Genomic DNA, 27,460 nt, shown 5'->3' with positions numbered 1-27,460 from the left:
AGGAAGGCACTGATATAAAATCAATCATAAACCCTGGAACTTTAACAAGCTGTAACATTAGGATGGTACCTTGATGGGTACAACAACCTGGTGTGGTACTCAGCCATGCCTTCCAAGAAAGTGCCTGGTTGGTGCTTGAGTTGCTGAACTCAGCTGGAGTGGGATTGGAGACATCATAGTGAACCACAACTTAAAGGACTGAGAAAATGAAAATAAAAATCAACCAGGAATCTACTTCTGCCACCATGTGCGAGTCACTTCTGGAGCAAAACACTAGTGCTAAATTTTAACAAAGAAATGATTCATCTCTCCCTAATCAGACATAGGGCAAGGGGCAAAGGTGAGGACGAGAGAAGGGGTGGCAGTGAGATACAAGGCATTTGATAAGGTTCCCCATGCAAGGCTCATTCAGGAAGTAAGGAAGTATGGGATGCAAGGAGAACTTGTTTTGTGGATCCAGAATTGCTTTGCCCACAGAAGGCAAGGGGCGGTTGCAGATGGTTCGTATTCTGCATGGAGGTCGGTGGTCAGTGGTTTTCCACAGGGATCTATTCTGGGACCCCTTCTCTTTAAGATTTTTATAAATTTAAGTAGGATTAGTAAGTTTGCTGATGACACAAAGGTTGGGGGTGTTGTGGATAGTCTGGAGGGTAGTCAGAGGTTACAGTGGAACATTGATAACTGAGCTGAGAAGTACAAGATAGAGTTCAACCCAGGTAAGTATGAAGTGGTTAATTTTGGAAGGTCAAATTTGAAGACAGAATATAGTATTATTGGTAAGAGTCTTGGCAATGTAGAGGATCTGAGAGATCTTGGCGTCTGTGTCCAAAGGGCACTCAAAGCTGCTGCGCAGGTTGACAGTGCTGTTAAGGAGGTATATGATGTGTTGGCATTCATCAACGGTGGGATTGAGTTCAAGAGCTGTGAGGTAATGTTACAGCTATATAAAACCTTGGTCAGACCCCACTTAGAGTACAGTACTGTGTTCAGTTCTGGGCACCTCACTACGTGAAGGATGTGGATACCATACAGTGGCATGCAAAAGTTTGGGCGCCCCTGGTCAAAATTTCTGTTAAGTGAGTATAAGATGAACTGATCTCCAAAAGACATAAAGTTAAAGATGAAACATTCTTTTCAACATTTTAAGCAAGATTAGTGTACTATTTTTGTTTTGTACAATTTTAGAGTGAAAAAAAGGAAAGGAGCACCATGCAAAAGTTTGGGCACCCCAAGAGATCTGAGCTCTCAGATAACTTTTACCAAGGTCTCAGACCGTAATTAGCTTGTTAGGGCTATGGCTTGTTCACAGTCATCATTAGGAAAGGCCAGGTGATGCAAATTTCAAAGCTTTATAAATACCCTGACTCCTCAAACCTTGTCCCAACAATCAGCAGCCATGGCCTCCTCTAAGCAGATGCCAAGCACTCTGAAAATTAAGATGAATGATGCCCACAAAGCAGGAGAAGGCTATATGAAGATAGCAAAGTGTTTTCAGGTAGCCATTTCCTCAGTTCGTAATATAATTAAGAAATGGCAGTTAACAGGAACGGTGGAGGTCAAGTTGAGGTCTGGAAGACCAAGAAAACAAGAGAGAACTGCTTGTGGGATTTCTAGAAAGGCAAATCAAAACCCCCGTTTGACTGCAAAAAACCTTCAGGAAGATTTAGCAGACTCTGGAGTGGTGGTGCACTGTTCTACTGTGCAGCGACACCTGCACAAATATGACCTTCATGGAAGAGTCATCAGAAGAAAACCTTTCCTGTGTCCTCACCACAAAATTCAGCGTCAGAAGTTTGCAAATGAACATCTAAACAAGCCTGATGCATTTTGGAAACAAGTCCTGTGGACTGATGAAAATAAAATAGAACTTTTTGGCCGCAATGAGCAAAGGTATGTTTGGAGAAAAAAGGGTGCAGAATTTCATGAAAAGAACCCCTCTCCAACAGTTAAGCACAGGGGTGGATCGATCATGCTTTGGGCTTGTGTTGCAGCCAGTGGCAGGGGGAACATTTCAGTGGGAGAGGGAAGAATGAATTCAATTAAATACCAGCAAATTCTGGAAGCAAACATCACACCGTCTGTAAAAAAGCTGAAGGTGAAAAGAAGGTGGCTTCTACAACAGGATAATGATCCTAAAGACACCTCAAAATCCACAATGGAATACCTCAAGAAGTGCAAACTGAAGGTTTTGCCATGGCCCTTACAGTCCCCCGACCTAAACATCATTGAAAATCTGTGGATGGACTTCAAAAGAGCAGTGCGTGCAAGATGGCCCAAGAATCTCACAGAACTAGCTTTTTGTAAGGAAGAATGAGCGAAGATCCCCAAACAAGAATTGAAAGACTCTTAGCTGGCTACAGAAAGCGTTTACAAGCTGTGATACTTGCCAAGGGGGGTGTGTTAATAAGTACTGACTATGCAGGGTGCCCAAACTTTTGCTTCAGGCCCTTTTCCTTTTTTGTTATTTTGAAACTGTAAAAGATGGAAATAAAAAAGCAATCTTGCTTAAAATATGAAAGAAGTGTGTCATCTTTAACTTTATGCCTTTTGAAAATCAGGTCATCTTTACTCGCTTAGCTATTCACAGTAACAGAAATTTTGACTGGGGTGCCCAAACTTTTGCATACCACTGTAGAAAGGGCACAGAGGAGATTTACAAGGATGTTGCCTGGATTGGGGAGCATGCCTTATGAGAATAGGCTGAGTGATCTTGGCCTTTTCTCCTTGGGGTGACAGAGGATGAGAGGTGAAACGTTAGGAGTGTACATGATGATAAGAGGCATTAATCATGTGGATAGCCAGATGCTTTTTCCCAGGGCTGAAATGGCTAACATGAGGGGGCATAGTTTTAAGGTGCTTAGAAGCAGGCAGAGGGGATGTCAGGGGTAACTTTTTCACACAGAGTGGTTGGTGCATGGAATGCATTGCCAGGGACAGTGGTAGAAGAGAATACAATAGGATTTTTAAAGAGACTCCTAGGTAGGTACATGGAGCTTAGAAAAATAGACGGCTATGCAGTAAGATAATTCTAGCCAGTTCCTAGAGTAGGTTACATGGTCGGCACAACATTGTGGGCTGAACAGCCTGTAATGTGCTGTAGATTTCTATGTTCTAATCAGACATTGGGCAAGGGGAAAGGCGGGTTCAAGAGAAGGGGTGGCAGCAAGAGATATAATACAAGCCTATGTGTTCTTGAGCTCATAAAACCAAGGTGTGATTGAAATGAAATATTTAAGTACCAGCTACCAGCTAGACAAATTGAAGAAAGAATTTTATCTTACCGTTAAAACTGGTTTGCCTTCTTTGTATGTAATGCATGGCCACCAGCCCTTGACACGTCTTTGCTTGAACAGTGAAACCAACTTTTGCAGATTATCTGATGAAGACCCTTCTTTCTTAAAGAATCTGCTTAAGGTGCAGTGATCTGACCACTTTGTTGGACTTCGGAAAGCATTCAGGTTAAGCTCAAGGAAACCTGCCAGAGTAAAAATACAGTATGCAATCCACAGGGAAATGGATCATCAAGACCTTCATCCAATGGAGGCTAAGTACAGGAGATGACCAAGGAGCTATTGTATGAGCAAGTTGGGAGAAGCATGCTAATCTTGCTGAATCCAGCACAAATAGAATTTCTTGCAATATGACTACCTTTTGCCTGCTTAGGCTTGGGAATTGAGAAATGGACCATGATCACTGCATGCTGACCCACTCATGGGCTTTAGGTAAGGGCAGGATTGGGAGTACACATAATGCCTCTCACAGTCAAGCAGTTTGGGTTATGGAAAATTAGCTATCACACCCCTGGGGCAGCTGACCTCACTTGGAGGTATCAGATTTCTCACTCGCCTCTTTCCTTGAAAATGACACAGGTTATGTGATTTGGAAACAAGGGTTGTTTGTAAATGGTGTGTTGCATCTGGTGATATTGATCCAGAGGTTCTTTGGAGTAAGGTATAAAACTTGGTGGTTATGGCCGTTAAAGAAAGGAAGACAAAGAAGTATGGTTGCCTAGAGATGGTCAGACTAGAGATAGCAACATTTCCTTGATGAGAATTAAACTATGAAATAGCCAGTTTCTAGTGGTGTGCCATCTGCTGTAGAGAAACTGAGAAGCTTCTAGAAAATACAGAATCAGCTATACTACAATTACTGGGTTATTTACTGAATAATACACATACATAAATGATTATCGGCCTATTACTTGGCCTTTTCTCCATGGAACATCGGAGGATGAGAGGTGACCTGATAGAGGTGTATAAGATAATGAGAGGCATTGATTATGTGGATAGTCAGTGGCTTTTTCCCAGAGCTGAAACGGCTAACACGAGAGGGCACAGTTTTAAGGTGCTTGGAAGTAGATAGAGAGGAGATGTCAGGGGTAAATTTTTCATACATAAAAAAACTTATGGGTGACTATCTGCCTAGAATGGGCTGCTGGTGACGATGGTGGAGGCGGATATGATAGGGTTTTTTAAGAGACTCTTGGATAGGTACATGAGCTTAGAAAAATAGAGGGCTATAGGTAACCCTAGGGTAATTTTTAAAGTAAGTACATGTTCGGCACAACACTGTGGGCTGAAGGGCCTGTACTGTGCTGTAGGTTTTTTATGTTTCTGTGTTTCTATTATAGAAAAATATAAGCAGGCATAAGAAAATTAAACTACAAGAAAAATAACAATTCTGTACACTAATCCAATAAGTGCCATCATCAGGGGAAGGTGGTTAAGCAGTTGAAGATGACTCAATCTAGGACTCTGCTGAGGGGTTCCTATAGCGCTGTCCTTGCTCCAACATAAACAACCATCACTCTGACTGGAGCTCTTTGAAGCTATACTCAGTCAAGTGCTTCGTCAATGCTCAGGACTGTCCCTCTCCTCTAAAAATCATCTCTTTGACCCATACTTAGATAATGCTCTAACAATGTTCTGAGACAAGCAATGGTGGCAACATCCACAATGAACCTCAGTGAACAATGATGGGTGACAAAGCTTTGTCAATAATTACCTAACATGGTATTAGGATGCAACCTGTGCTTGCAATTTCCATATTAATTAACAGGATATGTGTTGGCATCTGTAATCTGTGAAGGACTGTAGGTCTGTGACTCTCTTTGATATAATGATGTATCTGCATCTGAAGTTCCCAGGCAGTCTGTGATTCCCCTACATGGATGTGAGGTGGGTCTGTCTGTTTGATAAAACTAAATTATACAAGGAATTGGGTATATATCTGTGATCCCTCTGCATGACAATGAGGCACAAGGGTCTGTGTCTTCTTCACTTCTGATCTACCGCCTGTGGGGCTAAACTTCACCACTGGTCATGATTACTGATACTTTCACCCAGCAACTTCAACTGTTATCGTATAACATAGAATAGTACAGAACAGTAGAGGCCAATATTATGTCGCTTTTTTAAAAATAAAAGTCAACATCAATTTAACCCTTCTCTCCTACATACCCCTTAATTTTTCTATCACCCAGGTGCTTATCTAAGAGTCTCTTAAATGTCCCTAATGTATCTGCCTCTACCACCAATTCTTGCAGCGTGTTTCACACACCTACCACTCTCTGTGCAAAAAACCTACCTCTGATATCCCCATGTAATTTCCTCCAATCACCTTCAAATTATGCCCCCGGTATGAACTACTGTATTTTCGCTTTAGGAATATGCCTCTGGCTGTCCACTTGATCTATACCTCTTATAATCTGTACACCTTTATCAAGTCTCCTCTCATTGTCATCCGCTCAAAAGAGAACAGCCCTAGCTCACTCAATCACGTCCTTGGAAAATATTTCTCTACCCTGAATTGCAATGGAATGATTCAATGCTTTAAATTAGACAGATGGAATAAAACTTATTGAAAACATAACTGTGGAATATCATCATTGAGGAAACATCAAGGGCAGTGACCACCCAACAGTGCTAATTGCCTCATGTTCAATCAACACCACACAGAGACAGTGAAACTCCATGTATCGTTTCTGCCATTACCCCTTCCAAACGAATACCACTCTTACTTCCCTCATATTTTAAGAACTAGGATGCCAACAGCCTACAGAGCCAGTGCTGCCTCTGGCCATTCTCATTGTTTCCATTCTTCCACTTGAGCTCACCATGAAGAACTAAGCCCTTGACACATGAAAGGTCCTCCAATTATGTAAGTGTTGTTTGAAGGTGCCAAACCCACACCTCTAGACTAGAAATATAAAACGTCACATTCTCCAAGTTTCATCCTCCCTTGACAAAGAAATATCATGCCAATCTTTCATCTCTGGAATTAAGTACAGGAATTCTCTAAACAAGAGCACTGTGGGACTATCTCCACCACAGAGACTACAGCTATACAAAAAAGTACACCTGAATCTCATTCTCAAAGACAATTTTAAGCATGGGCAATAAATACTGGACTTACTGACGATGGCACATACACAACTGACTAATAAAATAGCTATATAATCTCTAGACTCTTATCAAACTTTACCTAAATAATCATCAAAGGAGAACTTATCATTGTCCCAAAGCTGGATGATTAGTTTAGGAGGCATTTTCACTTCCACCTCATCCAAGTTCCAAATATAATTCTAAAAGAAACAGAAAACTCCTTCAAAATCATTACTTACTGAAATATTTAGAAATAAGCATGTATGCAGCATCTTTTGTGAGGTTTTAAATTGGATTCAATCACATGTCATTTAAATACAATGACTGACTAAATTATACAAGGGTGGTTGAAGGGCTGGTTTCTATTTTATGCACCCTATAAATCTATCTAAAAGACAAAGGAGAATTACTCAAATACAATAAGATATTAAACTAAACAATTTCCATCTTCAAAGTGCATTAACTGAATTTACAAACAGGTTCTTCAGAGAACACACATCAAAGTTGCTGGTGAACGCAGCAGGCCAGGCAGCATCTCTAGGAAGAGGTGCAGTCGACGTTTCAGGCCGAGACCCTTCGTCAGGACTAACTGAAGGAAGAGTGAGTAAGGGATTTGAAAGTTGGAGGGGAGGGGGAGATCCAAAATGATAGGAGAAGACAGGAGGGGGAGGGATGGAGCCAAGAGCTGGACAGGTGGTAGGCAAAAGGGGATACGAGAGGATCATGGGACAGGAGGTCTGGGAAGAAAGACAAGGGGGGGGGACCCAGAGGATGGGCAAGAGGTATATTCAGAGGGACAGAGGGAGAAAAAGGAGAGTGAGAGAAAGAATGTGTGCATAAAAATGAGTAACAGATGGGGTACGAGGGGGAGGTGGGGCCTTAGCGGAAGTTAGAGAAGTCGATGTTCATGCCATCAGGTTGGAGGCTACCCAGACGGAATATAAGGTGTTGTTCCTCCAACCTGAGTGTGGCTTCATCTTTACAGTAGAGGAGGCCGTGGATAGACATGTCAGAATGGGAATGGGATGTGGAATTAAAATGTGTGGCCACTGGGAGATCCTGCTTTCTCTGGCGGACAGAGCGTAGATGTTCAGCAAAGCGGTCTCCCAGTCTGCGTCGGGTCTCGCCAATATATAAAAGGCCACATCGGGAGCACTGGACGCAGTATATCACCCCAGTCGACTCACAGGTGAAGTGTTGCCTCACCTGGAAGGACTGTTTGGGGCCCTGAATGGTGGTAAGGGAGGAAGTGTAAGGGCATGTGTAGCACTTGTTCCGCTTACACGGATAAGTGCCAGGAGGGAGATCAGTGGGGAGGGATTGGGGGGGGGGAAACGAATGGACAAGGGAGTTGTGTAGGGAGCGATCCCTGCGGAATGCGGGGGGGGGGGGGAGGGAAAGATGTGCTTAGTGGTGGGATCCCGTTGAAGGTGACGGAAGTTACGGAGAATAATATGTTGGACCCGGAGGCTGGTGGGTGGTAGGTGAGGACCAGGGGAACCCAATTCCTAGTGGGGTGGCGGGAGGATGGAGTGAGAGCAGATGTACGTGAAATGGGGGAGATGCGTTTAAGAGCAGAGTTGATAGTGGAGGAAGGGAAGCCCCTTTCTTTACGTGAAATGGGGGAGATGCGTTTAAGAGCATACGTGAGATGGGGGAGATGCGTTTAAGAGCATACATTAGGTTCTTCAGAGAAGCCAGTCTCTCAATGGACTACCACTTCCCATTCAGTTCCTCTGTATATAATATGGACTGATAAAAGAATATTACTTATGTAAGGGGAAAAAAAAGGTAAATAAGGAATGGGAGGAATTTAGTTCACTAGAACTTTATGCAATGGCATTGGTTGAGAAGATGTGTGATCCATTACCATTTACATTGATGATTTGGAAGAGGGACTGAGTGTAGTGCAGCAAAATTTGCTGATGACACAGTGGAAAAGCAAATTGAACAGGGGATGTGGACAGTCCGCAGAGGGATATAGATAGGTGAAGTGAGTGGGCCAGGGTCTGGCAGATGGAATACAATTTTGGTAAATGCGAGCTCATCCACTTGGAAGGAATAATAGAAGAGCAGATTATTATGTAAATAGTGAAAGATTGCAGCATGCTGTTGTGCAGAGGGAGTTGTGCATGAATCGCAAAAAGTTGGCTTGCAGTTACAACAAGTTATTAAGAAGGCAAATGGAATGTTGCCCTTCATTGCTAGAGGGATTGAATTCAAAAGCAGGGAGGTCATGCTGCAACTATACAGAGTACTGGTGAGGCCGCACCTGGAGTACTGTGTGCAGTTCTGGATTCCATACTTGAGGAAGGACATACTGGCTTTGGAGGCAGTGCAGAGGAGGTTCACCAGGTTGATTCCAGAGATGAAGGGGTTAACCAATGAGGAGAGATTGAGTCACGTGGGGCTATACTGTCTGGAGTTCAGAAGAATGGGGGGGGGGGGATCTTATAGAAACATACAAAATTTTGAAAGGAGTAGATAATATAGAAGTAGGAAAGTTGTTTCCGTTGATAGGTGAGACTAGAACTAGGGGACATTGCCTCAAGATCTGAGTTTACAGACAGATCAGCCATGATCTTATTGAATGGTGGGGCAGGCTCGATGGGCTGGATGGCCTACTCCTGCTCCTATTTCTTATGTTCATTCATGTTTTGTACAAATGGAAGCATCCCAACATTTACCCTGTCATGATCTTAAAATAAGAGAATATAGAACAAAATAACACAGGAACAGGACACCCAGCTCACCACTTCCATGCTGATAAAGCATGCCAATTCAAGCTACTTCTATCTGTCTCCACACAGTCTATATCCATAAGACCATAAGATATAGGAGCAGAATTAAGCCATTAGGCCCATCGTGTCTGCTTTGCCATTTCATCATGGCTGATCCAATTTTCCTCCCAGCCTCGATCTTCTGCCTTTTCCCCCATATTCCTTCATGCCCTGACCAATCAAGAATCTGTCAACGTCTGCCTTAAATATATATAAATACTTAGCCTCTACAGCCGCCTATGGCAACGAATCCCAGATTCACTACTCTCTGGCTAAAGAAATTCCTCCTCAACTCTGTTCTAAAATTACATCCCTCTATTTTGAGGCTGTGTCCCCCGGACTTAGACTCTCCCACCATAGGAAACATTCTCTCCACATCCCCTCTATCAAGGCCTTTCATGATTCGATAGGTTTCGATTAGGTCACCCCTTATTCTTCTAAATTTAAGTGAATACAGGCCCAGAGCCAAATGCTCTTCATATGACAAGCCAATTAATCCTGGGATCATTTTCATGAACCCCCTTTGAACTCTCTTTACTTCAGCATATCCTAAGATACGGGGCCCAAAATGTCACGCAATACTCCAAGTGAGCCCTCACCAGTGCTTTTTAAAGTCTCAACATTACATCCTTTCTTTTATATTCTAGTCCTCTTGAAATGAATGCTAACATCGACTTTGCCTTCCTCACCACAGAATCAACCTGCAAATTAACCTTTAGGAGATCCTGCACAAGGACTCCCAAGTCCCTTTGCACCTCACTTTTTTGTATTTTCTCTCCATTTAGAAAATAATCAACCCCTTCATTTTTTTCTGCTAAAGTGCATAACCATACATTTCCTCACACTGTATTCCATCTGCCATTTCTTTGTCCATTTTCCGAATATTGTCTAAGTCCTTCTGTAGCTTCTGTACTTCGTCAAAACTACCTGCCCCTCCGCCGATTTTCATATCATTTGCAAACTCCATCATCCAAATCACTGGCATATAATATAAAAAGAATCGGTCCCAACACAGGCCACCAGCAGCCAGTTAGAAAAAGCTCCCTTTATTTCCACTCTTTGCCTCCTCCCAATCAACCACTACTTTATCCATGCTAGAATCTTTCTTGTAATATCATGGGCTCATAGCTTGTTAAGCAGCCTCATGTGCAGCACCTTGTCAAAGGCCTTCTGCAAATCCAAGTATACAATATCAATGGATTCTCCTTTGTCTATCCAGTCACGTACTTGAAAGAATTCCAACAGATTTGTCAGGCAAAATTTTCCCCTGAGGAAATCACGCTGAGTACAGCACATTTTATCACCTGCCACTAAGTACTCTGAGGTCTCATCCTTAATAATTGACTCCATCTTCCCAACAACTGAGGTCAGACTACCTGGCCTTTAGTGTCCTTTCTTCTGCTTCTCCCTTCTTGAAGAGTGGAGTGACATTTGCAATTTTCCAGTCTTCTGGAACCATTCCAGAACTTAGTGATTTTTGAAAGATCATTACTAATGCCTCCACAATCTCTTCAGCCACCTCTTTCAGAACCCTGGGGTGTCCAGCATCTGGTCCAGATAACTTGTCTATCTTCAGACCTTTCAGTTTCCCTAAGAACCTTTTCTCCAGTTATGTAACTTCACACACTTCAGAATCCCTGACACCTGGAACTTGCACTATACTACTAGCATTTTCCACAGTGAAGACAGATGCAAAATACTTATTCATTGTCCCCAGTACTACCTCTCCAGTGGTCCGATATCCACTCTCACCTCTCTTTTACACTTTACATATCTGAAGAAACTTTTGGTATCCTCTAATATTATTGGCTAGTTACTTTCGTATTCCATCTTTATCTTCTTTCCCTGCCTGTTCATGTACCTTTCTCAGTGACTCAAACTATTGTATCTGCTTCTGATACTTCCGCTAGCAGCACATTCCAGGTATCCATCCATCTCCCTCAATCCACATTTGTCCAATCTCCCCTTATATTCTTTAATCCATGCAACAACCCAGTAAATCTGTTCAGTGAATTTTTCCTCTCCAAAACCTCTGCATCCTTTCTGTAATGCAGTGACCAGAACTGTACACTGTACTCCAAACGTAACGTAACCTAAAATTTATATGATTGCAACAAACCCATTGTGAACCCAGTTTATTCAGTCACCATCGATCACCTTGCAAGGCCATGTCAAAATTTTACTAATGTCTACGTATACAACATCCACTGTCTTGCCCTCATCAATTATCTTCACTTCTCCAAAAATCTCAATTAAATTTGTAAGACATTACCTCCTCCACACAAACCCATGCTGACTAATGGCTAATCTTCCAAGATGAGATAGATCATCCTCATTTTACCAAATCCAAAGAGCATTGATCTAATTTCTTTAGTTGCTTGTCATAGAACAATCCCAGGCATTAGCCCAGCGATTCTTTTTTGGAATATCTCCGATGCCAAAATATAAAGGGGAAAAAATTCGCACAGTACTCCAGGTGCGACCTCACCAGTATTCTGTAGAAAGGTAACAATTCTTTCCTAATTCTACACTACTTCTCCCTTACAAAAATGGCCAATATGCCATTTGTCTTCTGAATCACTTGGTGCACCTACCTACTAACTTATTGCAATTTGGTCACAAGGATACCTATATCACTCTGTACTTTGTACATGTGAAGTTTATTCCATTTAGAAATAACCTACCTATAAATTCCTCTCATCCAATTACAGGATCTTACACTTTTCTAACAGTTAACTTCATTTGCTAAGTTTTCACCCACTCACTCAAATTTTGTATCCTGTTTATATTTATAACCTGTTGCAGAGTCAAAATGGCCTCCCATCTATGTATTGTGTCACAGGCAAACTTAGATACCTTACACTTCCAAATCATTAATATGAATAGTAAAGCTGGATCTTCCGGGCAATCCACATTGCATTGTTCCAGTCCAAAAAAGACCCATTTACTCTAACTCTCTGTTTTTATGCAACAATAAATCTTCAGTCCATGTTAACATACTTCCCGGAATACTCTAAGCTCCTGTCTTTTTATTTAGAGATACAGCATGGAACAGGCCTTTCCGGCTCACTGAGCCATGCCACTCAGCAATCCTCCATATTAACCCTAGTCTAATCACGGAACATTTTATAATGGCCAATTAAACTACTAACTATATGTCCTTGGACTGTGAGAAGAAAGTGGAACACCTATGCACACATGGGAAGAAGGTACAAACTTTCTTACAGAGGTCACCAGAAGTGAACTCCGAACTCCCATCATCCTGTGTTATAATAGAATCACGCTAACCGCTGCCGTCAGTGTAGCACTTTGGCATATGCCCTCTGGAACTCCAAATACACATCTATAGGTCATACAATTATTCTACTGTTACTTGTTCCCTACCTTTTTGCTGATGACAAGTACTCGTTCCACTTCTATATATTCAAAAGGAAAAATGAATCTCCAGTTAAAGTTACCCTCTCCATCCAGAGATCTGTAATGGACATCAGTTTTCTGGGTGTTATCCTCCAATCCAATCATCCAGCTAGTGAAAGTAAAATGTAAGTAATTATTTTCACATTTGGGAGCCACCAATGATAGGCACCTCACCACAGTGAGGAAACTACAGGCGACCGCCGCATTATGGAAGGAGAGGGAGTGTGTTTGCCTTTCCAGAAAACATCTATATTACTATAATACAAAGCCACTTTATCTGCACATGCACCAAGAAATGAGCTGAAAATTTTAAAAAACACGAATTCCACGAGAGGAAATGTTTACTCTGTATCTCAGATTTCTCTTTGGTAGTAATTTGTGAATTCTTTAAGGGTGAATTTCCTTGAACCAAACTGCTGTTATAAAGGGGGTGGGGAAGACTGCCCATTCTGGAGTTATGGAAGAAGAAAATATGAAATGTCCTTCCTCTGAATGATAACCTCCATGTCTTGTTCAAGTGTTGGGCCATTACCTTAATCAGGACCAAAACAAAAATAGAAAATGCTGGAAACACTCAGCAGGTCAGGCAGAGTCTATGGAGAGAATGACAGTTAATATTTCAGGTATAAGACCCTTCATCAGAATTAGAGAAATGAGTACAAAAGTTAGTTTTAAGTTGAGAGGTTGGGGAAAGGTTGTTAAGACAACAGGAAAGTCTCCATCAAAATGAAGCCAGGATTGTCTAAGCCATCTGGTGGTGTAGTGGCATCTGCACCGGACTTCCAAGGTAAGTGGTCCCAGGTTCGAATCTGGCCAGCTCCTTGAACACCTTTCATCCGTGCTGGGTTGAGTGTTGAGCTAGCAACTCGGCCTTGTAAAAGACAGACAAATGCTAAAGAAACGGCAAGATTGCCACCCGATGCACTGCAAGGGTCAGAGAGGATTGTCTGGGTAACCCCCATGTATAAGGTGCCATCCAGTTAACAGATTAATGAAGGTAGTCAGAGAGAGAGAGAATCCAAAAGTACAGGTAAAGTCTGTGAACTGAAAATCAGAGTTGTTGCTGACACCATAGGGAATCCTGGGCATGCTCAGTAAGTTAGGCAGTGTCTGTGAAGAGAAAAAATAGAGTTTATATAATAGATGGTTAAACTTATGGCAAAAATGGCCAGTTGTGATACAGTGAAATTGTTGAATACAGGATGGAATTTGAATGTCCCAAAACAGGAGATGAGGTAGTAATAGTTTATGCTGAACCTCATTAAAACAATGCAAGAGGCCACAGAAAGATAGGCTAAACTGAGTATGCATGGAGAAGTAGTGTGTCCAAACCACTCAGCTGTTCTCTTGCTCTACAGATGCTGCCTGACCAATTGAATGTTTTAGGTACTTCTTTTATCTTAGATTTCCAGCAACAGCAGATTACAATTTTTTCATTTATTTTTATTTATTCATTTAGATGTACAGCACTGTAACAGGCCCTTCCAACACAACGAGCTGCATCATCCAATTACACCCATATGACCAATTAACCTGCTAACTCACATGCCTTTGGAATGTGAGAGGAAAATGAAGCATACAGAGGAAAGCATGCGGTCAAGGGAAGAACATACTAACTCCTTACAGCCTACGGCAGGATTGAACCTCAGATGCGGATGCTGTAATAGTGTTATGCTAACCACTACACTACCACGTAGGATCAAGATCACTTTTATATAAAAATATATAAAAGGTGTCTATAAACAACAATTTGTCAACTGCAATCTCCTGACTTGTTTTAACTTTCAGAGGGATATGAACAAAATTTTTTGAGGAATTTATTCTTTTTCCTTGAATTTTTATCTTGTCTTTCCTAGGAGATTACATGGCAAAGAGGAGGGGAGAAATATTTTAGTTTTGGAAGTACATTGGCCTTATTAAAGAGTGTTGTAGTATTTTAAGAAAGTTTTGCTGCAATTATAACTGCTTGTTGAAAACACACCTTGGATAATCAATTTGTTTCTTTATCTAAAAGGAAGGGGATCAATATAAATTCGTTATTGCAGAGCTGAATTGTCACAAGTGGTCAAATTTATCAGTAGAATGGATCTATCCTCTCTGAAGAATATTAAGTGTTGTCATTGAAATGCAGAGTTCTTAAGAAGGCTTGACACCATTTTTGCTGAGGGGTACTTGTCCCCAGCAGAAGAGCCCATTTCAAGGATATTAGTCTCAGGAAAAGAAGTCTGCCATTTAGAACTGAGATGAAGGGAAGTTTATTTAACCATTGAAGTGCAAATCTATGGAAATCAAGGAATATGGAAGTAAAGCCAAAAAAAAATTGATAAGATCAACTATAATCTTACTCAACAGCAAAACAGGTTTGAAGTGCCTTTTAAGCCTACTTCTGCTTCTGATACTTATGTACTTTTATCTGACTATCAATTAGGCCTAATGAAATAATGAGTATTATTCTGCTGGCCAAAATGCTCAAATATAAGGAATACATAATTATCCTTTCTGAACAACTTCAAGGGGCCTAGACCATTGATCCAGAAATAAGGGTTTAGATCCCACATGGGAAATTTAAATTCTAGTAATTCAGTAGATCTAGAATTAAAAAACAGTTAGCATTAATAATAGTCATCATGAAACAACCGTATGTCAAAAAACACACATTATCAAATTAAGTGATAACTTGCAGGGGTAAAATCCCGTTTTCTTACCTTCAAAATGTTTGAGGAACTCAGCAGGTTAAGTTTAGGGCAGCCTTGAGGTTAATCTCAACAAGACTGATGTATTTTTTATGACTTTAAAGAACAAGAGTTTCATTTTGATTCCACTGGTAACTGGCTCTTTAATAAAGGAATTTTTAATTTTATTAGCTGACAGCTGGCCAGAAGGCATCTATGGAGGGAAATAGTTGATGTTTTGGATTGGGACTCTTCATCTGGGCCTACTAATCTTCTCCAACACTTTTTCTACGTTGTTCCATTTTCCAGTATTTTGCAGTCTCTTGTGTCTTCATGTCCTACCATGGTCAATGTAACTTCACCAACTGTCTCCTCAGTTTTTGGACAAGTAGAGATGGACATTGCCTAAAATCAGTAAATGAATAATGAGCCAGACTCATAGCAGAAAGAACTCAGGAAAGGGTGCTTGTAGAGCAAAAATAAATTGCAGATACTGAAAATCTGAAATAAAAACAAACTGCTGAAAACACTCAGCGACACAAGAGATGGTAGATAACAACAGGAAATCTGCAGATGCTGGAAATTCAAGCAACACACATCAAAGTTGCTGGTGAACGCAGCAGGCCAGGCAGCATCTGTAGGAAGAGGTGCAGTCGACGTTTCAGGCCGAGACCCTGCTGTCCTGATGAAGAGCTGTGAACCAAAACCTCGACTGTCCATTTCCCTCCATAGATGCTGACCTGCTGAGTTCCTCCGGTACTGGTGTGTTGCTGCTGAAAAGAAATGAGACTTGAAATCAGGAAAAGTGTTACTGTGTAGATCAACAATCCTTCATCACAATTCTGTGAACAGCACTTTTGTCTGGATAAGAAACTGATCTTCCAACTCCAGAAGAATCATAATGATTCTCTATGAAAATTTGGTATTATTTTACTTTTTCATATTATCAGAAATCTGAAATTACAAACAGAAAATGCTGGAAATACTCAGCAGGTTAGTTAGTAGGTAGGGAGAAAGAAATTGAAACTACTTCCAGGCTATCGATCGTTTATCAAAACTGGGAATATTTAGGAGATAAAACAAGTTTCAAGATGCAGGGATATAAAGGGGAACCAAAAGGTCAGTGACATGCAGGAGATAACAGATGGCAACATTAACTTTGTTTTCCTCTCCACAGATGCCAGTTGCCTGATGATTACTTCCAGTGTGTTTGCTTTTTTATCTACTGGACATTCTTCTTACCCTTTAACATAGATGTCACTCATCTTCTCTCCCATGACACTGGCTTCCTGCAGAATAACATCATTTGTGTTCCAGACAATACAGCGAAGGACGTATCTGTAAGCCCCACAGGAAACTCATCAGAAAAGGTCCAGATAACGTTGCCAAGCCAAAATCCAAATGTTCAATTCCCTTCTGTTTGCAGGCATTGGTATAAAGGTTAATCTATGACCGAGTCTATTAATGAGGAGTGCCAATGACTTAACACAACATTAGAGCACAGTTCGTACAGGCGCTTCAGTCCATGACGTTGTGCTGACCTTTTAACCTATTCTAAGATCAATCTAACCATTTCCTCCTACATAACCCTTCATTTTTCTATCATCCATGTGCCTAATTAAGAGTTACTTAAATGCCCCTAATGTATCTGCCTCTGCCACCACCCAGCTGGCAGGGTGTTCCATGTACCCACCACCCTCTGTGTAAAAAAAACTTACCTCTAACATCTCCCCTATATACTTTCCTCCAATCACCTTAAAATTATGCCATTTTCTCCTTGGGAAAATGATTCTGACGGCCCACTTAGTTAACTATTCATCTAAGCTGTACAAAAGATTTTTAGGGGTGGGTGGATGGCAATGGGAGCAGAGAATAGTGAGACGGGGGCTTGTGGTGGATTTTCAGTTCCAACCCTAGCCAGTGCTTTGCATATTTCTCTCACAGGTAGCAAGATTTAAGTAATTCAAAAAAACAAGTGATGAGAGTAACAAGTTAGAGACTTACACCAGATGGAGACAAACAGAGGAACAGAGAAAACTCATGAAGGAGGAACCAAACTTGATTCTGGTTTGTACAACAGTCAGCAAACCGTCACCAGAGCTTTCCTCGGAAGTCAGCACAAAGTCAGTCACAGGTAAATCCCCATGAACATCAAAAACAAAAACAGAAAATACTGGAAATAATCAACAGGTCAGGTTGCAACTGCAGGAAGAGAAACAAAAGTTATGTTTCAGGTCAAATATTTCTCACCTAATGAAGGGCATTTAATCTGAAACTTTAACTGTTTCTCTTCCCATAGATGCATCCTGACTTGCTGAGGTTTTCAAGCACTTTCTGGTTTTAATTTTGACGTCCAGCATCTACAGTTTTTTGATCATCACTGCAAGGACATCGCAATAGAAGGATAGGAAGTCAGGAGAAAATGGCAAGGCAAGGATTTGTGATGAGTACATTAGCCGGGCAGGGCTGTAATGATGCTCCTAGGATCTCTGCACTGGCCACCAAGGAAGTGAACTACCCACCGACAATACAGCGTCCTGCAATCATCTTACATTATGTTATGACTTGGCTGGAGAATACACACAGCAATTATGACACATTATCCGGCTGGCATCGGCACTCACCTGGTGGGGGACCGTGGGGTGATGTTAAAGGGTGGACCAGGAGGCCCCAGGTTTTTGGGAAAGATATCAATCCACATCTGTATTTTCCCCTGCACAAGAAATTATGTTAAAGTGCTGCTTTTCAGTATATGTGATTTCTCACAGTTTTAAGGTTTTATTTAAGAACCATTAATCTTTGCTCTGCTATAGATTAGCCTCCTTTAACAGTTGACAGCACAATACAAGGACATCTGGCTGAAAGAGGCTGCACTGAATTTCAGCTCCATTAGAATTCCACACATCTCTCCCTGCCACCTAACCCTTTTCATGTAGAACACAGAATAGTACAGCACAGTACAGGCCCTTCGGCCCACAATGTTGTGCCGACCCTCAAACCCTGCCTCCCATATAAGCCTCCACCTTAAATTTCTCCATATACCTGTCTAGTAGTCTCTTAAACTTCACTACTGTATCTGCCTCCACCACTGACTCAGGCAGTGCATTCCACGCACCAACCACTCTCTGAGTAAAAAACCTTCCTCTAATATCCCCCTTGAACTTCCCACCCCTTACCTTAAAGCCATGTCCTCTTTGTGTAACCAGATCAAATACATCCAGCTCTACCTCTTCTTTATGACAAACCCTTTTCAGTTTTAAAGACCTCTATTATCTTACCATAAAACTTTCTTTGTTATACAAAACTACCTGGTCTGTTTGGTTCTTCCTAAAAGTTTCCCCACAATGGTCTAACATTGGCTCAACATTAGCTATCCTATAATTACATAGGGAATCAGTAAGTCCTGTTCTTTGCTGAGACTGTAAGAAGAACTGAGTAATACTGCACCAATGAAAATGTTTAGAACATCAGGCAACATGAAATTGACCTGTTCAATTCCTGGTTGTGTGCTGTTGAACAAAGTCCTTGTCTCCACATGTTCAGGCACTAGATTCTGCAGTCGCAGGACATGCAGTGCAAGGCGTTCTTCTGGGGGACCTGGGAATGCATAAGGAACCTTCTTCTCCTCTGTAGAGCAACAAAGAAAAGAGAATGGTTCAATTAGTCAAGAAGAGAGACAGACCAAGAAACAGAAATTAACAAATGGTACTCCTCCTCCAATGATTGTCTCCACTTCCTGCAATCTCAGGAAGGTAGCCTACACAATTAAAGAACCCCACCCCGGTCATTCTCTATTCTCTTCATCGTGTTTCCCGGGCGTTTCTTTGTTTCGAGGTTGTCTGTGGGAGGAAAAATCTCAGAGTTGTATTCTGTATACCTAATCTGACAGTAAATCATGGACCAGAGATTTCCAGGAGTTTGTGGGAATAGCACTGCTTCAAGGAGGCTTTAAGCATATATTTGAAACTTTTCTTCTGTTTTGGTAATCTCTTCCTGTGTTAGCATTTGGAAAAGACGATTTAGACGTTTGCTATTAGGCATGCAAATGATGTGGTCAGCCCAACATAGATGCTGAGTGTAACAAGGTCCTCAAAAGTGGGCTTCATAGCCTGTAGAAGCTACTGCCATTAATTCACTTACTCTTCCAAATGATTGGGAGGATGTCGTAGAGATAGCAGGGGTGATATTTTGAAGATGCATGATCAACGTCATCTGGCAGGAAGAGAGTCACTGGAGTCCAGCAGATTTGCCATAAAACTCTTTATCTGTAATCTTGATCTGCAAAGAGCTTTTTCTTCAATCAAAGGCTATGCTAATCATCCAAGGTGGTGTTTCATCACTGATTACAGCTTGCTTACGTGTGGCTCCTGAGATAAAGGAAGTGGTTCCTATTTTGAGTTTTGCCATGAACCCATATTGTCAGAGGGCAGTACAAGGCAGTATTAACTAGTTGGTAGAGGATATTTATCCTGCAGATGTTGAGTGCAAAGCCCATCCTCCCCCATGCTTCAGATCAAGGATTGATGCTGCTTGGGTTGGAACCCAGCTTCTATGTATGTGCATACTAAGGTGTTATCTGCATATTCCAATTTAACCACTGAGGTTTGGGGTAGCTTTGACTAAACAGCTTCCCATTTGTTTTGAAAAAAAAAGCTCCACACCCTCTAGAGGTTTGGAGATCAGATGCAAAAATGAAGCAAGAAAGTGTTAGGCTAATAATGCAGGCCTGTTTGACATTACTCTTCTCTAAGAATGGTGCTTAGACCCATTGATTAATAACATAGCTTCACACTGTCTAGAGCACGAATAACATGGAGAAGAATTTGGTGAGTAGTTATGTTCCACACTCCCTCCTGATTAATGGAGTTGAAGAATTGCGGGCAGGTTTACTAGAGCTGTAGGGAGTGGTTTAAACTAATATAGCAGGGGGATGGGAACCAGTATGATAGAGCTGAGGATGAGACAGTAAGTTTACAAGTAGATGATGGGTGTAATATGAATGTAAGGAAGGACAAGCTAATGATTGAGTACAAATGCAGACAGAGCAAAGAGTTAACTTGTACCACAGAGGCAAAATTCAAAAGGGCAAAGAATGCAGGACTGAAGGTGCTGTGTTTAAATGCATGCAGCATTCAGAATAAGGTGGACAAATTTGTGATGCAATGAGAGATTGGTTGGTATGACATTGTGGGCATCACTGAGTCATGGCTGAAAGAAGGCCATAATTAGGAGCTATATTCTGTATTAAAAGGACAGGCAGGAAGACATAGCAGGTGGTGTGGCTCTGTTGATAAGAGATGGAATTACACCTTGAGAAAGAGGTGATACAGGGTCAGAGAACATTGAATCTTTGTGGGTGGAATTAAGAAACTGCAAGGGTAAAAAACCATTATGGGAATCATATATAGGCCTCCAAATAGGAGCCAAGAAGTGGGGTTGAGATTGCAAAGGGAGCTGGAAAAGGCATGTAATAAAATCAGGTTGGTGTGGGATCACAAGAGAGGGAATTTGTTGAATGCCTACAAAATGACTTCTTAGAGCAGCTTGTGCTTGAGCCTACTCGAGGAAAGGCTATCTTAGATTTGCTGTTGTGTAATAACCCAGATCTCATTAGGGAGCTTAACATAAAGGAACCCTTAGGAGGCAGTGATCACAATATGATTGAATTCATACTGCAATTAGAGAGGGAGAAACATAAGTCACAAGTATCAGTATCGAAACGGAATAAAGTAAGAGAGGAGCTTGCCCAGGTGAATTGGAGGCGGATACTGGCGGGGATGACGGCAGAGGAGACGGGGTAGATGTTTCTGGGAACAGTTCACAAGACGCAGGATAGATATGTCCCACAGAAGAAGTTGTTCTCAAATGGCAGGGGTAGGCAACCGTGGCTGATGAGGGAAGTTAAGGACTGCATAAAAGCCAGGGAAAGGGCATGGAAGATAGTAAAAGTGTGTGGGAGGTTTGGATGATTGGGAAGCTTTTAAAATCCAACAAAAGGCAACAAAACAAGCTACAAGGGAAAAGATGAAAAATGAGGGCAAATTAGCAATAATATAAAGCAGGATACTAAAAGTTTTTTCAGTTATATAAAGAGTAAAAGGGAGGTGAGAGATGATATTGAACCACTGGAAAATGATGCTGGTGAGGTAGTAATGGGGAACAAAGGAATGGCAGATGAATTTAATGAGAACTGTACATCATTCATCACTGTGGAAGACACTGGCAGTGTGCCAGAGGTCTATGATTGTCAGGGAGCAGGAGCGAGTGTCATTGTTATTACAAAAGGAAAAGTGCTAGGCAAACCCAAAGGTCTTAAGGTGGATAAGTCACCCTGACCAGATGGATTACATCGCAGAGTCCTGACAGAGGTTGCTGAAGAGATAATGGATACATTGGTCATGATCTTTCAAGAACCACTTGGTTCTGGCATGGTCCTGGAGGACTGGATAATTGCAAATGCTACTCCACTCAGCATTTAACAGCATCATTCCCACAATACTGATTGACAAGATACAGAAACTGGGCCTCTGTACCTCACCCTGCAATTGGATCCTCAACTTCCTAACCGGAAGACCACAAACTGTGCAGATTGGTGATAATATCTCCTCCTCACTGCTGCACCTCAAGGGTGTGTGCTTAGCCCTCTGCTCTACTCTCTATATAACCATGACAATGTGGCCAGGCATAGTTCAAATACCACCTATAAATTTGCTGATGATACAACTATTGTTGGTAGAATCTCAGATGGAGACGAGAGGGTGTACAGGAGCGAGATATGCCAACTAGTGGAGTGGTGTCACAGCAACAACATTGCACTCTACGTCAGTAAGATGAAAGAGCTGATTGTGGACTTCAGGAAGGGTAAAACGAAGGAACACATACCAATCCTCATACAGGGATCAGAAGTGAAGAGAGTGAGCAGCTTCAAGTTCCTGGGTGTCAAGTTCTCTGAGGACCTAACCTGGTCCCAACATATCAATGCAGTTATAAAGAAGGGAAGACAGCAACTATACTTCATTAGGAATTTGAAGAAATTTGGTATGTCAACAAATACACTTAAAAACTTTTATAGCTGTACTGTACTGTGGACAGCATTCCGACAGGCTGCATCACTGTCTGGTTTGTGTGTGTGTGTGTGTGTGTGTGGTGCTACTACTGTACAGGACCGAAAGAAGCTGCAGAGGGTTGTCAGTTTAGTCGGCTCCATCTTGGGTACTAGCCTACAAAGTACCCAGGACATCTTCAGGGAGCAGTGGCAGCATCCATTATTAAGGACCTCCAGGACCCAGAGCATGCCTTTTTTTCACTGTTACCATCAGGTAGTAGGTATAGAAGCCTGAAGGCGCGCACTCAGTGATTCAGGAATAGCTTGTTCCCCTCTGCATCCGATTCCTCAATGGACATTGAACCTGTGACCACCACCTCACTTTTTAAAATATATATTATTTCTGTTTCTTGCACAATTTTTAATCTATTCCATATACGTATACTGTTATTTATTTATTTTTCTTCTTCTTCTATATTATGTGTTGCATTGAACTGTTGCTGCTGAATGGATAAATTTCATGACACATGCCAGTGATAGTAAATCTGATTCTGATTAAGAAGGGAGGAAGACAAAAGAATGGAAATTATAGGCCAGCTCGCCTAACCTCAGTGGTTGGGAAAGTAACGGAGTCTACTATTAAGGATGAAGTTTCGGGTACTTGGAAATTAATGATACAATAAGTCAAAGTCAGCATGACTTCTGTGAAGGGAAACCTTGCCTGGCAATTTTGTGAAAGAGTTCTCCAAAGAAGTAATAAGCAGGGTTACAGGAAGATACAGACATATGGACAGAGGAATGGCTGACTGGCAGGAGGCAGCGAGTGGGAATAAAGGGGGCCATTTCTGTTTGGCTGCCAGTGACTAGTGGTATTGAATTGAATTGACTTCATTTCTTACATCCTTCATATACAGGAGGAGGAAACATCATTATGTTACATCTCTGTCTAAACGTGCAATGTACAATTTATAGTAATTTATAATAAACAGTATGTACAACAGGACAGTCAATATAACACAGAAATACAATTGTATCAGCATGAATTAATCAGTCTGATGGCCTGGTGGAAGAAGCTGTCCTGGAGCTTGTTGTCCTGGCTTTTATGCTGTGGTACTGTTTCCCGGATGGTAGCAGCTGGAACAGTTTGTGGTTGGGGTGACTTGGGTCCCCAATGATCCTTTGGGCCCTTTTACACAACTGTCTTTGAAAATGTCCTGAATAGTGGGAAGTTCACATCTACAGATGCGCTGGGCTGTCCGCACTACTCTCTGCAGAGTCCTGTAATTGAGGGAAGTACAGGTCCCATACCAAGCAGTGATGCAGTCAGTCAGGATGCTCTCATTTGTGCCCCCGTAGAAAGCTATTTGGATTTTAGATTATGAGGACACTCAGTCCTCGTTTATTGTCATTTAGAAATGCGTGCATTAAAAAAATGATACAATATTCCTCCACAGAGATATCACAGAAACACAGGACAAACCCAAGACTAAAACTGATTTGGGGGCCCATACCAAACTTCTTCAACCATCTAAGCTGAGCTGAAAGAGGCACTGTTGTGCCTTTTTCACCACATAGCCGGTATGTACATACCACGTGAAATCCTCAGTGATGTGTATGCCGAGGAACTTAAAAGCTGATCACCCTCTCAACCCCAGATCCATTAATGTCAATAGGGGTTAGTCTGTCTCCATTCCTCCTGTAGTCCACAACCAGCTCCTTTACTTTTGCAACATTGAGGGGGAGGTTGTTTTCTTGACACCACCACATTAGGGTGATGACTTCTCTGTAGGCTGCCTCATTATTACTTGAGATTAGGCCAATCGGTGTAGTATCATCAGCAAATTTAATTCCTCAGGGGTCAGTACTGGAACCGCTGCTTTTCACATTGTTTATGAGTGATTTAGATAATAGAATTGATGGCTTTGTGGCGAAGTTTGCGGATGATATGAAGATAGGTGGGGGTAGGTAGTGCTGAAAAAGCAATGCGATTGCAGCAAGACATAGATAAATTGGAAGAATGGGCAAAAAAAGTCGCAGCTAAAATAGTGTTGGAAGATGTACTGTATAATAATGCAGACTATTATCTGAATGGGGAGAAGGTTTACACATCAGAGGAACTTAGGAGTTCTTGTGCAAAATTCCCAGAAGATTAATTTACAGGTTGAGTCTGTGATAAAGAAGGCAAATGCAATGCTGGCATTTATTTCAAGGAAAATAGAATATAAAAACAAAGAGGTAATGCTGAAGCTTTACAAGATACTAGTAAGGTCCTACTTGGTGCACTGTCAATAGTTTTGGGTGCCATACCTCAGAAAGGATGTGTTGTCATTGAAGAGAGTCCAGAGGAGGTTCACGAAGATGATTATTAAAAACGTAAACACGAGGAATTCTGCAGATGCTGGAAATTCAAGCAACACACATCAAAGTTGCTGGTGAACGCAGCAGGCCAGGCAGCATCTCGAGGAAGAGGTACAGTCGACGTTTCGGGCTGGGACCCTTCGTCAGGACTAACTAAAGGAACATTGACTTCTCTAACTTCCACTAATGCCCCACCACCCCCTCGTACCCCATCCATTATTTATTTATATACACACATTCTTTCTCTCTCTCTCCTTTTTCTGCCTCTGTTCCTGACTATACCCCTTGCCCATCCTCTGGGTTTTCCCCCCCTCCCCCTTTTCCTTCTCCCTGGGCCTCCTGTCCCATGATTCCTTTGCCAATCACCTGTCCAGCTCTTGGCTCCATCCCTCCCCCTCCTGTCTTCTCCTATCATTTTGGATCTCCCCCTCCCCCTCTCAAATCTCTTACTAGCTCTTCCTTCAGTTAGTCCTGACGAAGGGTCTCGGCCCGAAACATCGACTGTACCTCTTCCTAGAGATGCTGCCTGGCCTGCTGTGTTCATCAGCAACTTTGATGTGCGTCACGAAGATGATTCTGGGAATGAAGGGGTTAACATACGAGGAGCATTTGGCAGCTTTGTGTCTGTACTCTCAGGAATTTAGAAGAATGCAGGGGTATCTCATTGAAACCTATCAAATGTTGAAAGGACTAGATAAGGTGGTTGTGGAAAGGATGCTTCCTATGTTGAGAGTATCCAGAACTAGAGGGCACAGCCTCAAAATTGAGGGGCAACCCTTTAGAACTGAGGTAAGGAGAATTTTTTTTAGCCAGAGAATAGTGAATCTGTGGAATGCTCTGCCACAGATTGCAGTAGAGGCCATGTCCATGGGTATATTTAACGCAGAAGTTGATAGTTTCCTGATTGGTCAGGGCATCAAAGGATATGGCGAGAAGGCATGTGTATGGGGTTGAGTGGGATCTGGGATCAGTCATGATGGAATGGCAGAGCAGACTTGACAGACTGAATGGCCTAATTCTGCTCCCATGTCTTATGGTCTAATTTGGCAAGGTCAAAAAAGGGCCATGTACAGTTACTGGTGCTGCCCCCTACAGTATTATTGGAGTTAATGCATGGTCAAGAATGCTCCCTTCCATAAATGGATTCCACATCGTCTGGTAGGTAGGGAACCAGTTCTTCACATACTGGGAGAAGGTAGCTGAGGAGAACAAAACCTTAGTAGTGTTCTTCCATGTAGCAGACAGAAGGATAATCCCTTTGGAGGTAACACAGTCAGAAATATCCTCCTTGATGGTCACGTTTACAGCATCTGAAGTCTCATGGAATACCTCCTCTTCCTGAAAGTGTATAAGGCTGAAAGTGTTTGTTAATGAAGTTCTCTGCCACCAAGTTTTAGGATTTCAGCAGGGAAACCAAAGCCTCATTATAATTTATAGTTTTTAAAAATTATGTATTGTAATGTGCTGCTGCCACAAAACAGCAGATTTCGCCACATATGTCAGTGATATTAAACCTGATTTTGATTAGTTCTGAATTGGGATATGACCTTCAACTTCTCGTCTCACTGTCCTGGGACTAAAGAGTCCATCCTGCTGAAGTTGCAATTAATTTGCACTTATTCCAATCTAGCGCATTATTTCTTTGTTACAAAGAGTCTCCTCTATATTGAAGAAACCAGACATACAATAGATTGTGTGATCACTTTCATGGCAGTGCAGCAGTTAGCACAATCGGTTTACAGTGCCAGTAATTACTCATTGGCGTCCAGTTCCTGTCGCTAACTGTAAACAGTTTGTATATTCTCCCTGTGACCACATGGGTTTCCGGATGCTCCAGTTTCCTCCTACATTCCAAAGACATATGGGTTTAGGTTAGTAAGTTGTTGGTATGCTATGTTGATGCCGGAAGCATGATGACACTTGTGGACCGTCCCCAGCACAATACTTGCTGATTTGACTTGATGTTAAGGACACACTTCATTGTATACTTCAATATACATGTGACAAGTTAATCTTTATATTTTTTTAAGATCCCTCAAAAGTGCCGTGAATTTCCAGTTGTCTGATACTTTAATTCTTCACTTCCACTTTGATCTCTGTCTTTGGCCTTCTGTTATTCCAATGAGGGCCAACATTAGCTCGAGGAACACCAGCTCCTGACATGGCATTGCCCCCCAAGAATGATCTGGGGATAAAAGGGTTAACATACAAGGAGCATTTGGCTTTGGGCCTGTACTTGCTGGATTTTAGAAGAACAAGGGGGATCTCAGTCACATGAAGATAAAGATAAAGATAACAGTAATGATGATTAAATTAAAACAGATTTGACAGAGGTGTTTAAATTCACTAAGGGTTTTGATAGAGTGACACGGGTAAATTGTTTCCTGTGACAAGGTAAAGAAAGAGGTGACAATTTTTTGGTATGAAAGAACCAGTGACAACATAGAAGGAAGATATTCATGTAGCAAATTGTAGTTTGAAATGCACTGGCATGAAAAGATAATGGAAAATCATTCAAATAAGACCTAGATAAAAACCAGAAAGGAAAATAAATACAGGATAGTGGGGAAACTCGAAGGAGAAGAGGACTGGCTGGGCAGCTCTGCCCAAGAGCATAAAATTAATTTATTAACGCACCACAGAAACTAAGTTAAAATAAGAAACATCACGATGGGGCTGAAGATTTATTTTCAGAATTGGCGATTCAATTCACATTCAGCTCCAATTTGGCATTTTCTCCCATTATAACCATGTGTTTCATTCCAAATCATCTTGACACACACAGTGCACACAGTCCATTCCACA

The 27,460-nt window shown here is 41.7% G+C and overlaps 1 protein-coding gene across 16 annotated transcripts in view; it reads right to left on the bottom strand.

The window, feature by feature from the left end:
* The window catches only part of LOC140201933 (myoferlin-like), a 229,319-nt gene that overhangs the window by 59,999 nt on the left and 141,860 nt on the right, over positions 1-27,460 (bottom strand). For 10 of the 16 annotated variants that reach the window (XM_072266755.1, XM_072266761.1, XM_072266757.1 and 7 more), the window contains 6 exons: positions 18,740-18,879; positions 17,877-17,965; positions 16,495-16,590; positions 12,548-12,689; positions 6,484-6,583; positions 3,282-3,475 (listed from right to left, as the gene is read on the bottom strand). In XM_072266755.1, the coding sequence (XP_072122856.1) occupies positions 3,282-3,475; positions 6,484-6,583; positions 12,548-12,689; positions 16,495-16,590; positions 17,877-17,965; positions 18,740-18,879 (761 nt within the window). Of the gene's footprint in view, positions 1-3,281; positions 3,476-6,483; positions 6,584-12,547; positions 12,690-15,285; positions 15,658-15,720; positions 16,026-16,494; positions 16,591-17,876; positions 17,966-18,739; positions 18,880-27,460 lie in introns of those variants that run through there. The other 6 variants (XM_072266762.1, XM_072266767.1, XR_011886991.1 and 3 more) reach the window with 6 other exon arrangements.

The sequence above is a fragment of the Mobula birostris genome, chromosome 8 (genome assembly GCF_030028105.1).
Source record: "Mobula birostris isolate sMobBir1 chromosome 8, sMobBir1.hap1, whole genome shotgun sequence".
NCBI classification, from domain to species: domain Eukaryota; kingdom Metazoa; phylum Chordata; class Chondrichthyes; order Myliobatiformes; family Myliobatidae; genus Mobula; species Mobula birostris.
Note: the sequence above shows the minus strand (reverse complement) of the source record. Positions and strands in the feature narration are given on the sequence as shown.